Below are 12,254 nucleotides of genomic sequence, written 5' to 3'. Positions count from 1 at the left end.
GAGGGGACCCAGATCAGCCAGGACAGCCCTGCTGTCACCCAGTACAGGATTCCCAAAAGATGAAGACATCAGCACAGGCCTCCTTCAGATAACAACAGTCAGATGGTAGGAAAAGCACACAAACCAAACATCTGAGTTGGGCCAGCTGTGTCATTTCGAGTGAATATACTGGGTTTAGTTGTGTCCTCCAAAAAGATATATCCAAGTCCAACCCCTAGTACCTGTGAATGTGACCTAATTTGGAAATAAAGTCTTGGCAGATGTAATCAAGTTAAGGATCAAGGGATAAGATCACTCTCGATTTCAAGTGGGCCTTAAATCCAATGACTGGTACCCTTAAAAAAGAAAGACATGCTGGGCACAGTGACTCACATCTGTAATCCCAACATTTTGGGGGACAAAGGCGGGCAGATCACTTGAGGCCAGGAGTTCGAGACCAGCTTAGCTAGCATGGTGAAACCCCATCTCTACTAAAAATACAAAAAAAAATAAATAAATAACTGGGCATGGTTGTGCATGCCTGTAATCCCAGCTACTTGGGAGGCTGAGGCAGGAGAATCACTTGGACCTGGGAGGTAGAGGTTACAGTGAGCCAAGATCACACCTCTACACTCCAGCCTGGGCTACAGAGCAAGACTATCTCAAAAATATAAAATGAAATAGAAAAAGAAAGAAGATGGAGATTAAAGACAAAAAGACAGGGATGGCAGGCATATGAGATGGAGTCAGAGGTTGAAGTGATGCTGCCACAAGCCAAGAAACACCAGGAGCCATCAGACACTGGAAGAGGCAAGGACGGGTTCTCCCACAAAGGCTTTGAAGGGAGTATGGCCCTGCCAACTCCCTTATTTCAAACTTCTGGCCTCCAGAATGGTGAAACAATAATGTTCTATTGTTTTGTTTGTTTGTTTGTTTGTTTTGTTTGTTTTTTTGAGACAGAGTTTGGCTCTGTCGCCCAGGCCAGAGTGCAGTGGCGCGATCTCGGCTCACTGCAAGCTCCGCCTCCCAGGTTCACACCATTCTCCTGCCTCAGCCTCCTGAGTAGCTGGGACTACAAGTGCCCATCACCATGCCCGGCTAATTTTTTGTATTTTCAGTAGAGACGGGGTTTCACTGTGTTAGCCAGGATGGTCTCGATCTCCTGACCTCGTGATCCGCCCGCCTCGGCCTCCTGAAGTGCTGAGATTACAGGCGTGAGCCACCGTGCCCAGCCTGTTCTATTGTTTTAAGCCAGCAAGTGTGTGGTAATTTGTTAAAGCAGCCTAGGAAACTAATACAGCAAATAACTTAATTCTCTAAGGTTCTCTTTTAACACCAATAAAATGGGGATCATTGTGCTCGACCTTCCTTCTTCACAAATTTATTAGGAGGATTCACGATAATGTATGTTAGCATGATCTGGGAACAAAAAGAAACTACTAAGAGGCCAGAAATGATCACTATAGTAATACTATCACTAACATTATTGTTTAGTGACGTCTCCAAGAGCTGTGGAAAGTTTTCACAGCCAAGACTGGGAAGAGAAATGCACCAGGACCAGCCCTAACCCATCCCCGCTACTGAGTTAATATTTTACCAAGTCGATTAAATCTTCAAATGATACCAGAGGTAATTATCACTTTCCTTTAAAAGAAAATGAAATACTCCAATCTATTTTAATCATGTCTGCTCCGTGCATGCAGGGTATTCAGAGAAGCCTGTTCAAGATAAATTAAGGGTCCTTGGGGCACTGCTGGAGTGTTTCTGTGCTGTGGGTCTACATCCTCTGGGACCTCTTGCCATTGCCTAAACTGTATCTTGAGATTCAGAATCTAAGCTTCTTTTCTTCCTAATTCATTCTTTATCTCTAAGACAATCTCTCTGATTCTTGCTCTGATTTTTGGACAATCTTCTCTGCAAGCAAAAAAAAAAAAAAAAAAAAAATCATCTTGCCATAACCAGAAACTTCTGAGAGCACTGCACAATGCCAAGTCAAATTTTTCCAACCTGTGCCACTGAAACCATGCTGGCTACTCTAAGGCAGATCATGGAAGATGCTTCCAATTCACTCAATAAGAGGCACACCCCCCCTGGACAGAGGGGAAGTCATGAGCCAGGGGCTTGGTCAAGACCATCCCCCTCACCCCACAAAAGTAAATGAGAGAAAGTAGAGGAAGGGTCTTGGTGCACTGCAGGAACTCTGAGATGGTAACCTGTTTGTTTGTTTGTTTGGTTGGTTGGTTGGTTGTTTCCTTTGATTCCATTCAAGGGACCCGCCATCTTGAGAGGGGCTTCTGGAAGGAGAGGCTGAGCATGCAGGGTGTGTTGCTTGAGTCAGGTGAAAGAAAGAGCATCATCTTTGGAAACAGCAGATCGGATCAGGGTAGTGATAATAATAAAAATCATAACACTCATTCCCAGATGTACCACTTACTAGCCATGTGATCTTGAACTAGCTGTTTAACTTAGCTAAGCCTCAAATCCCTCATTTGTAACACTGGTTATATGGCTACCTCCCTGTGGGATTGTTCCAAGGATGAGACAGAACCTCACACACATGAGGTGCTCCAGATGTGCCTCTTCCTTCTCCTTCTGCCCTACTGGAAAAGTCGTGGACACTCAGACCTTCCATTCTTATAGCAAGGATCCTCTACTGGGCAAGGGGCTGGTTGGGGTACAGCAGAGGTCCTTAATGATGGAAAGAAACATGCTAAGGAATTGTTGTGCACCCTCTACCTCTTCTGTCCCTGCAGAGGGTCACTTGAAGTCTCACACTTCTGGTCTGTGGCTTTCCTGGCTCCACAACGCACTGAGCCCTTTCTCCTCCAGGGCCAAAATTCTTTCTTCCTGGAAATACCCAACCCATCCCACACCCCAGCCCACAGGCTCCATCGAGCAGACCCTGGCAGTCTAGATGGCTCATAGCAGATGGCGCCATGTGGACTAATCAGGAAGTCAGACAAGAAAATACTACCCCCTTTTCCATTTGCCAGGAACTGGGATTGTTTGGATTTTAATCATAGCCACAGCTAAGAGCCAACACGTGGCCCCTCCAGCCAAAAGATAAATTTTTCTCTCTCAAGATTCAATTCTTCCTCAAAAACTAGACCCCTACCAGGGCGACTGCTCCTTAGAAGGGGGGCTTCTTTATTCTCTAATATAATTTTTTCTTAGTTAACAATATGACAGAAATAAATGTACCATGGACATGGTGGCACTCACACACTGACTCACACTGGAGGGAATGTCCTCATTCCTCCATAAGTCACATCTAGCTCACTGGTGTATTGATCCCAGGCAAAGATGAATGCAGAATCCCATGATCCTCTGGGAGAAATCTGACATTTTCTTTAAATATATATCCACGGAATGACTGTTTCTAAAACTCCACGAAACAGGTCACCAGGGCAGCAGCACACCATTGATTTCACATCCAATAATTTTTTAGAAAGAGCACTGAACATTTTCTCAATAATTCAGCCAACAGCAGACCCCCTGTGTTCCCTGGAGAGATGCCATCCCTGGTCTCCTGAAGATGAAGGGGTGACGGGTTCCAGAATAATTACATGCAAGACACCCAAGAAAGAGATCCTCCAAGGCCCTCAATCAGTTCTAGGGTAACTTCAGAAAGACCACAATCATGTCTTTTTTTTTTTAATTATCGTAGAATAGATCCTTGTGTTGGAAACAGACTGAAAACATTGGGAGATAGTTGAGCACAGTGGTCAAGGCTTTGGGTCCACACCCTGCCACTATTCAGTGAGTGACCTTAAACAGGATACTTAACCTTGCTAAGCATCTTAGAGTCCTCCAAAGTGAAGTGATAGTAATAATTCCTACTTACAGAATTGCCATAAGGATTAAAGTAAATTAAGTATACAACTTAATAGATTGCTTGGCACAATGCCTGGCACAGAGGAAGAACTCAGAAATCAGTGTTAGTAGTAAATTGTAGTAGTCATGTTAATTTATCTTTTCCACCTACAGTATACAAGGTCATCATGGGGTAATAGGTTATTGGGATGCTTGATGTAAAGCATCAAGAGCTGGGTCTGAAAAGGTAAGGTTTTGACACATCCATGAAGTCAGGTCTTGCTAGGTGAAGGGAGAACAAGTTGAAAGGCCAACGGCATAGGCAGAGGTCCAAGGTCATTGCCTCTTGGTAGAGTAAAGCAATCTGCATTCAGTGAATTTGGATCTGCGTCACCAAATAAGAGGGAACACATGAGTGGTGTCTCTGGAACCCTGACTCCCTAACTTGATCCATGCCTCAATTCCTTTTCAATTTATTGCTTGATTTATACCCTCAACATAATACGATGTCCTTCATGCACAGAGATGACCCCGATGACTCACTCATCAACATGAGTTATTTTTTCCAGCAGTGGTCATGAATGTTCACTCATCCAGCTTACATCTGTTTGTGCAGAATGGCTGGCTGGGATAGGGGTGCCCTGATCAGCCTTGGACCACAGCAAGGCTAAGCAGTCCACACGCAGATAGAAAAAATATATGGCCTCCTCAAACCCCTTGCATGTCAATACTCAAGCCAAATAAGCTGAAGAAGATTATGAGTGGTGAAAAGACATGTACTTTGAAGTCAGAAGGTGTGGGTTCAAGTCCCAGCTTGGCTAGTCCCTAGAAATGTGGTCTTAGTTGAGTCTCGCATGTTTTTCTAGGGCTCAGAATTGTTACCCATAAAATGCAGAGAATAATAATATCTACCTCTTATGACTCTTATGATGATAAATCTAAGGTTATATAAATGAAAGCATACCTAACAGTCTATCAAGTTACATACTATGAATGTTATTTATTATAAATTCTTTATTATAAATATCTGTACTATTATAACTAATTACCTACAGATCACAAAATTAAGTCATGATAAGAGAAGAGACTCCTGTCTTCTGAAATTGACTGTGCCCAGAAAGAGCATCAGAAGTCAAGCGACAGGGTTAATTGCTGTCACTGAATATGGTACATTCTATGTCAACCAACCCAAGGAGGCTCTTCAAGTAGATGTATGCTCAGCCTTCAGGTAGTTCCATTGCTTGACACTTCTCCCCATTCACCCATTACCAGCACTTCAGTACCTGGACAGTCTTCAAAACCAAACTTACAATTCCCGAAGACTCAGCGTCTGGAAGAGCTGCCACGAGAGTGTGGTGAGCCGGTTACTTGACAGGTTTCTGCAAGATTGACAAATAAAGGGAAATTTTTAAAACAAGTCTGGCACAAATAATGCTCTAGGTAGTAAGCTTAGTCATTTCACTGGAGCCTGGCTATGTTTTCCCTCTTCTTCATTCTGCTAGGCTAGTGATACATCTGCTAATAGTTGAGGCCATAGATCAGGTTTGGATAGGCTTTTGAGGCCTTTTAAAGGGCAAGATTTTACAAATCAAAGAAACCATTAAATTATTATGGTCATTCTCCCATATGCCCTCCCCACAATAAAAGTTTACAGAGCCTTTGTGAAGCCATCCTTCTCTAAGAGGACAGGGAGTTCTCAGGGTAGATAAGCCCACTAGCATTCTTAACATGCACACAGGTCGAAAAACTCAGCAGGTCACCTACAATTCCATTTAGCCAGTGTCTCTCCCAGCAAACATGCCCACCAATGATCAAGACATCAGCCTTTTGTTCACACGTCTGTTCTCCTCCTAATGGCTATTTAATTGTTCTCATTAGGATGTACAGGGGAAAGGAGCAGCCATTAGTCTTCTGGATAAAAGAAGAAACACGCCCACGGTTATTACTTTGCCAGGCTCAGCAAACAACTTTTGATGTGATAACAGTCCTTAAAGGCAGCAGTTAGACACTGCTAGAATTGAAGTGGCATCCCAGGAACAATGTACTCATCTACTGATGGGAACAAATGGCAGTGCTGATTCCATTTAGGTAAATATCTATCCACACAAACATGATGTGTGTATACTTGTGTCTATTAAACCTGTAGGTACTAAAGGCAAACACAGACTCTTGTTTATACACATACATATGCTTACACACACACCTATATTTAGATGACTTCTACAATAAATATTTATTGAGGCTCCACTGAGGAATGAGGGGGTTGACCATTGAGGGGGAAGGGAAGTTCTCTCTGGAATCTTATATTCAAGTTAGAGATGAAAAGCAGAAGGAAGAGTATCAACACCGTGATATAAGTAACTGATACAGGAGTGGGAAGGGCTCAGAGAGAAGTGCCTTCTGAAAAGGTAGCATTGGTCCTGAGCCAAGAAGAAGAAAGAGCTGAGTACCAAGGGAGGAGTGTTTCAGGCAGTGGAAGTAGCAAATGTCAAGGCCTGAGAGATCCAGGGGATCAGGAAGGAAGTCAGTCAGGAAGGACTGAGGAGTGCTTTGGGATAAGTGGGAGAGGGATTCACGCCACACTTGTTGGCCATAGGGAGGAGTTTGGATTTGATATTAAAGAGTGGTGGGAAGGCATTGGATGGTTTTCAGCAGAGAAGTGACATAGTCTAATTACCATTTTTAAAAATAGAAGGCCAAGACTGGAAGTTGGCAGGCCAGTTAGGAGGCTGCTACAGTCTTCCAACCAAGAGAAGGGAGTGGAGATAATCAAGTTGATGGATCAAGATAAGTGTTAGAGGTAGAGCTGCCAGGATTCCTATTGGATTGGATTTTGGAGAGGAAAGAGAACTGAGTGGCCAGGTGAATGGTGACATCATTGAGTGGCCAGGTGAATGGTGACATCACTGAGTAGAATGAGAAAGCCTGCCAAAGGATCACATGGAGGCTATGGGATAGAGACCTTCCCCTTGCAGATATCAAGTTTGAAACATTGTTAGCTATCCAAAGAGAGAAGTCAAATCGCCTGCTGGATTCCTGGGTCTAGAGCTCATGGGAGAGGTTGAGGCTGGGTAAGATCACATAGGGAGAGAGTCTACCCAGTTCACAACAGGGTAAACACTAAAATACAAGAAAAACCAAAGATACATGGTTTCCCCTTCTCATTGGATGCAGCCCTTTTTGGTGAGGTGGCTTGGTTCTAACTCAGCCTGAACTGGCTGGGTCCCTGAGACGGCCCATTACTGTGCAGGGGAGGCAGTCTTATGCTGGGGGTGCAGGTGACTGGAGGAGAAGGGAAAGAAACGTAGGTAGATGTCTCCCAAGTTTACTGTTCTGCTGTCTTCCCCGTACCCAGCACTCTCTCTGTTCAGAGTTTTTAAGCCTCTAGGATAGTCCCCATGGCCCTACACTGTCACCAACCTCCTCTCTGCAAGGCTGAGACCTCTGTTATGATAGCATATGCTCACTAAAAGCCTATACACCTAAGCCATCCATCATGCTCAGCTTCACAAAACCCCTAATGACTATACATCTTATTCCTACAAACTTTCACTGTTCCTCCACCGATCAGAAAGAAAGGTGTGATAAAAGAACTGCAATGATGACCACCTGAGGACACCACCTGGGCAAAGCCCCATGGAGCAGCTCAGCTCCTGCTCAGAAGGGTGGAGCTGGAGACCAGACACACACTCCCACTGAGTCATGACCCTACCCTAATAGACCAGGAGCTCAAACTTGGGGTTCAGGACAACAGGATTTGGTACTGCTCTGAGTCTCCATTGCCGTTAGGCTTTATGAGGTTTTATTAAATCTAAGTGTTTGATTCATCTAGGTAGAAATCTTCTGTTTTGCTTTATTTTGCCTGGTTTACTCTATGCACAAGAGCATCACAGCAGCAAAAGCTGGACAAGCCCCCAACTTCCAAATCCACGAGGTAATCCCTGCAGCACTTTGGGAAGGTGCCTGTCCCCTGCCTTTAGCTCCCTACCCCTCTCCAGTGCCTCCCTGAACAAAACCCATGGTTCTGAAGCTGAGAAGCTATATCCAATGGGTAGTTGGCAGTCAGAAAGCCCAGACTCATTGAGCCCTGAAGAACATGCCCCTGGTAAGGTACAAAAGCAACTGGTAGGAACTAGCAAGACAGCAGACAGGAACAGCCCAGGTGAAATGGGCAGCCCTGCCCATCTCCGAGGGAGGAGCAGGCAGGGAGCCTGCCAGGAGTCCTGGGGAACCCGAGGCAGAGAGCAGGCTGCCAGTGATGTCCTCTCACAAAGGTCATGCTTTGCTACATTAGGCAGAAATGTCAAAAGAAAATTGGATTCTGAAAGAAAGAAAATAACAGACATTCTGGGCAAATAAAGAATAAGAAATAGCATTATTGCCTTATTACAAGTTAGAGGAGGGAGGGGTCCTGAGACACCTGTTAAGGGGAAAGTGGGCTCCTGCTCTCCCAGAGCTATCTCGGCTTCATCTCCCCCTGCCCCTCCCCCACCCATCAAGCCCCACCTGGATTCCTCTGGCTCTTTGGATGGATGGAATGGACTGAAGCACTCATGTGCTCTGCCCACAGACACAGAAAACCCAGTGCCTGTTTGCGGAGACTGGAAACTGTATTGCACAAGTTCAGGGAGGAGTGCAGGGTGCACAACCCTTGCAACTGTACACAATGCCCTGCCAGACACACAGTAGAAGCACTAAGCCCCAGGAATGAACTTATACAAAAAAGACAAGAAGTAAGGCAAACATATACACTCCACAAAACAAGCAGAGCATGCCTCTGGCCACCCTGCCCTCACCGGCATTGATAAATTCTCATGGTGCAGGGTAAATAAAGAAGCTTCTATATGAATTGCCACCCACTCGGAACTCACTGCCCCTGATTTTTTCTTCTAGCTGGGGCCTCACCTATATGCACCTGTCATCAATTATTGATGAGCTGGTTACTCTGCTCATCAGACAAGAGTTTAATTAAGAACCATCCTGCCTCTGAGCCCTGTGGCAGCCTTTTCCGTGGGCCTCCTCCCTAATAGATCCATTATCACCCGTCTCTGACTTTTGCTTGGGTCAATGGCCAGTTTCCAAGCCACCTGACCGTTGAATTAATTTGGTGAGCAAGATTTTACGAGACGATGCATCAAACTCCCAAAATCAAGTTCCGTGACACTGCCTCTTCTATCTCTCGCCTGAGACTTCCAAACAAAGCCATTAATTTTGTGCTGCACAACTGGCCCTCTCACAGACCAGACTCTGGGGTCCAGAGGTAATAAACGATGATGATGTGGCTACTGGGTGCTCCGGGAACAAGGAGCCAGACACACAGATGGCTGAACCCTGGGCCCTGAGGAACAACAGAGCTGAGATGTCACCTCTGGCATTAACCCCATAACGAACAGGGGTCCTCCCAGGCAACCTCTCCTCTGACCAGTAAAAACCTTGGCACAGTAAGCAGTCGTATGACCTTCCTAATGGTGGCACCCAACTACGGCAGGAACGGAGCCCACAAATGGGAAGGATTTCGCCTTCTACCCTGGGAACCCTGTTGTTACAAAAGGGTCAACAAGACGGACCCTGTTGCCAAGAGAAACCAACCAGATGAGAAACCAACCTGTTGCCCCTTTGGGGGTTGAGAGTTGAGACAGTAAGCCCCATCTGAAAAGTGGTCCTGAAAATGGAAGGATTTGTGGATTTCCTGGATTAACAGTGGGGCTGACATTTGGAAGCACCTCCTCTTCTACTGGCAGAGGCAGGCTAATGGGCAGGTATGTCTTAGAATTTGCATGTGTAAGGGATTGCTGGCGGCAGGTCCTCTGCATCTCTGAGCTATTAAACCAGACTGCCTTACCTGTGCACTCCCACTCTCACTCCTGGATGCTCACTCCACCTCCATACCTCCTTGGTCCCTCTCACTTGAGTGTTTTCTGTTGTAATGGGCTGAATTTTCTTTCCTCAAAATTCATTTTTAAAATCCTAACCCAGTTGGGCACCGTGGCTCACACCTGTAATCCCAGCACTTTGGGAGGCTGAAGTAGGTGGATCACCTGATGTCAGGAGTTCGAGACCAGCCTGGCCAACATGGTGAAACCCCATCTCTAGTAAAAATACAAAAATTAGCTGCGCATGGTGGTGGGCCCCTGTAATCCCAGCTACTTGGGAGACTGAGACAGGAAAATCGCTTTAAACCAGGAGGCGGAAGTTGCAGTGAGCAGAGATTGCACCATTGCACTCCAGCCTGGGCAACAAGAGTGAAACTCCATCTCAAAAAAAAAAAAAAAAAAAATCCTAACCCCCATTGTGTCTGCATTTGGAGATGTGATCTTTAAAGAGCTAATTAAAGTTAAGTGAGGACATATGGGTGGTCGTTAATCCAATATGACTAGTGTCCTTATAAGAAGAGGATTAGGACACAGACATAAAGAAAAGATGTAAAGTCACAGGGAGGAGAAAATGGCCACCTACAAGCCAAGAAGAGAAGCCTCAGAAGAAATGAGCCCTGCCAACACCACCTTCATCTTGGGCTTCTAGCCTCTAGAATTGTGAGAAAATAAATTTATGTTGTTTAACCCACCCAGACTGTGGCATTGAGTTCTAGCAGCAATTGCAAACTAATATACCTGTTCTCAGCCCCTCATTTGCCCTGAGGCCTTGATGGCCAAGTTGGCTGCCTTACTGTGATCCCTGAAAGCCTCCAAGTCATGGTTTTCTGTCACCCCCTTGCTCTGTCTATGCTTGGTGGCTCCAGGGAACCAGCCTCCCAATCAGGTTCCAGCCACTAAGATCTAATCTGGTATCTGCCCACTTGTCCACCCCCTGGGTGTACTCCAGCCTCCTCCTGCAAAAAGGTTATTAAACGAGATAACAGAGAACCAGAGGCATGCTCGGCTTGCATCCCAGATATAAATGCCACAGTCACTGACTCTTCCTGGAGGATTCATTCTGCTGCTTGCAGAAAGGCACTCTTTTGAGCACCATTTGGTCTTGGTGCATCCAGCACAGCTAACCAGAAAACAATGAATGCAAGTCCCAATCCTGCAAGCTCCCAGGGTCTGTGACTTGCTGGCTGCAATAATCATGGTGCAAATCTTATTTCTTATTTCTTTCATCCACAAAGGCAGCATTTTGAAAGGTGCAATTCCCTCTTTCTTAAGATCTAACATCATCAAGTATCTATTCCTTTTCTTCTTCTTCTTTTTTTGAGATGGAGTTTCGCTCTTATTGATCAGGCTGGAGTGCAATGGTGTGATCTCAACTCACTGCAACCTCTGCCTCCTGGGTTGAAGCAATTCTCCTGCCTCAGCCTCCCGAGTAGCTGGGATTACAGGCATGTGCCACCACGCTCAGCTAATTTTTTGTATTTTTAGTAGACACTGGGTTTCTCCATGTTGATCAGTCTGGTCTCGAACTCCCGACCTCAGGTGATCCACCTGCCTCGACCTCCCAAAGTGCTGGGATTACAGGCATGAGCCACCATGCCCAGCCTCTTTTTTTCTCACCATAAAAGAGATATCTCCTTGGTTTTTGTTTTAATCCATTCATGCTGCTATAACAAAATACCATAGACTGGGTGGCTTATAAACAACAGAAATTTATTTCTTAGTTCTAGAGGTTAAGAGGTCCAAGATCAATGGGGCAGCAGGTTCAAGGATCTACCTCCTCAGAGACAGATGTCTTCTCACTTAAATCTCACATGGCAGAAGGGGCTAGCTAGCTCTCGGGGGCCTGTTTTATAGAGCACTCATCTCATTAATGAGGGCTCTGCTCCCATGATCTAATCACTTCCCAAAGGCCCTGCCTCCTAATACCATCACCTAGAAGAGGAGGGACTTCAATATATGAATTTTGGGGGCACATAAATGTTCAGATCATAGCAATCATCTTGGAGACCACCAGCCCCTTCTCATGACACACCATACCCAGATTCTTTTGATTTTGCTGAAGAATCTGCAAGAAAAGAGTGCTGTTCTAGACCAGAACTAATGAAAAATCTGTAAGGAAAGAGAATTCCCTGATGCAGCACCAAACCCCACATAGACTTTGCTACAAAAAAAAGAACAAACCACAGAAGAAGGATGGAGCTAGCAGCCTACTGCCCACTTCTCTAAGAGCCAGGGAACCTATACCTCCTCTCCATCTTGACCGACTTCTGTGCACCATCAGCCCCACACTAGAGGTATCTGCAGCCCACCACCAAAGGAGCTGTAGGGTGGCTGCTGCAAGGGTCCTTGGGTTGAATCAATAGGAAGAAAGGAGGCACCATATAATCTTGTCACCAAGGCCTGCTGCCAGCACCAAGGAGGGACCATGAGCCAACCCGTTAAAATCTAATGCCTATGGCAAGGAAGCAGGTGCTGCTGCACAACGTTCTTCTTGAAGGCCAAGAAATATTTTCCTACATCACTGATATATTTGCTTTTCCCTCAATTAAATTGCTGTAAAAGGGAGTGGGGGTTAAAGCCATCTGAGCC

At 45.5% G+C, this 12,254-nt stretch overlaps 1 protein-coding gene across 8 annotated transcripts in view; it reads right to left on the bottom strand.

The window, feature by feature from the left end:
- The window catches only part of NTRK3 (neurotrophic receptor tyrosine kinase 3), a 385,036-nt gene that overhangs the window by 269,210 nt on the left and 103,572 nt on the right, over positions 1 to 12,254 (bottom strand). For 7 of the 8 annotated variants that reach the window (XM_017960901.2, XM_017960896.2, XM_017960898.2 and 4 more), the window contains exon 4: positions 5,103 to 5,171. In XM_017960901.2, coding sequence (XP_017816390.2) covers positions 5,103 to 5,171 — 69 coding nt within the window. Of the gene's footprint in view, positions 1 to 5,102; positions 5,172 to 5,556; positions 8,242 to 12,254 lie in introns of those variants that run through there. The other variant, XM_031668375.1, reaches the window with a different exon arrangement.

The sequence above is a fragment of the Papio anubis genome, chromosome 7 (assembly GCF_008728515.1).
Source record: "Papio anubis isolate 15944 chromosome 7, Panubis1.0, whole genome shotgun sequence".
In the NCBI taxonomy this organism is placed as follows: Eukaryota; Metazoa; Chordata; class Mammalia; order Primates; family Cercopithecidae; genus Papio; species Papio anubis.
Note: the sequence above shows the minus strand (reverse complement) of the source record. Positions and strands in the feature narration are given on the sequence as shown.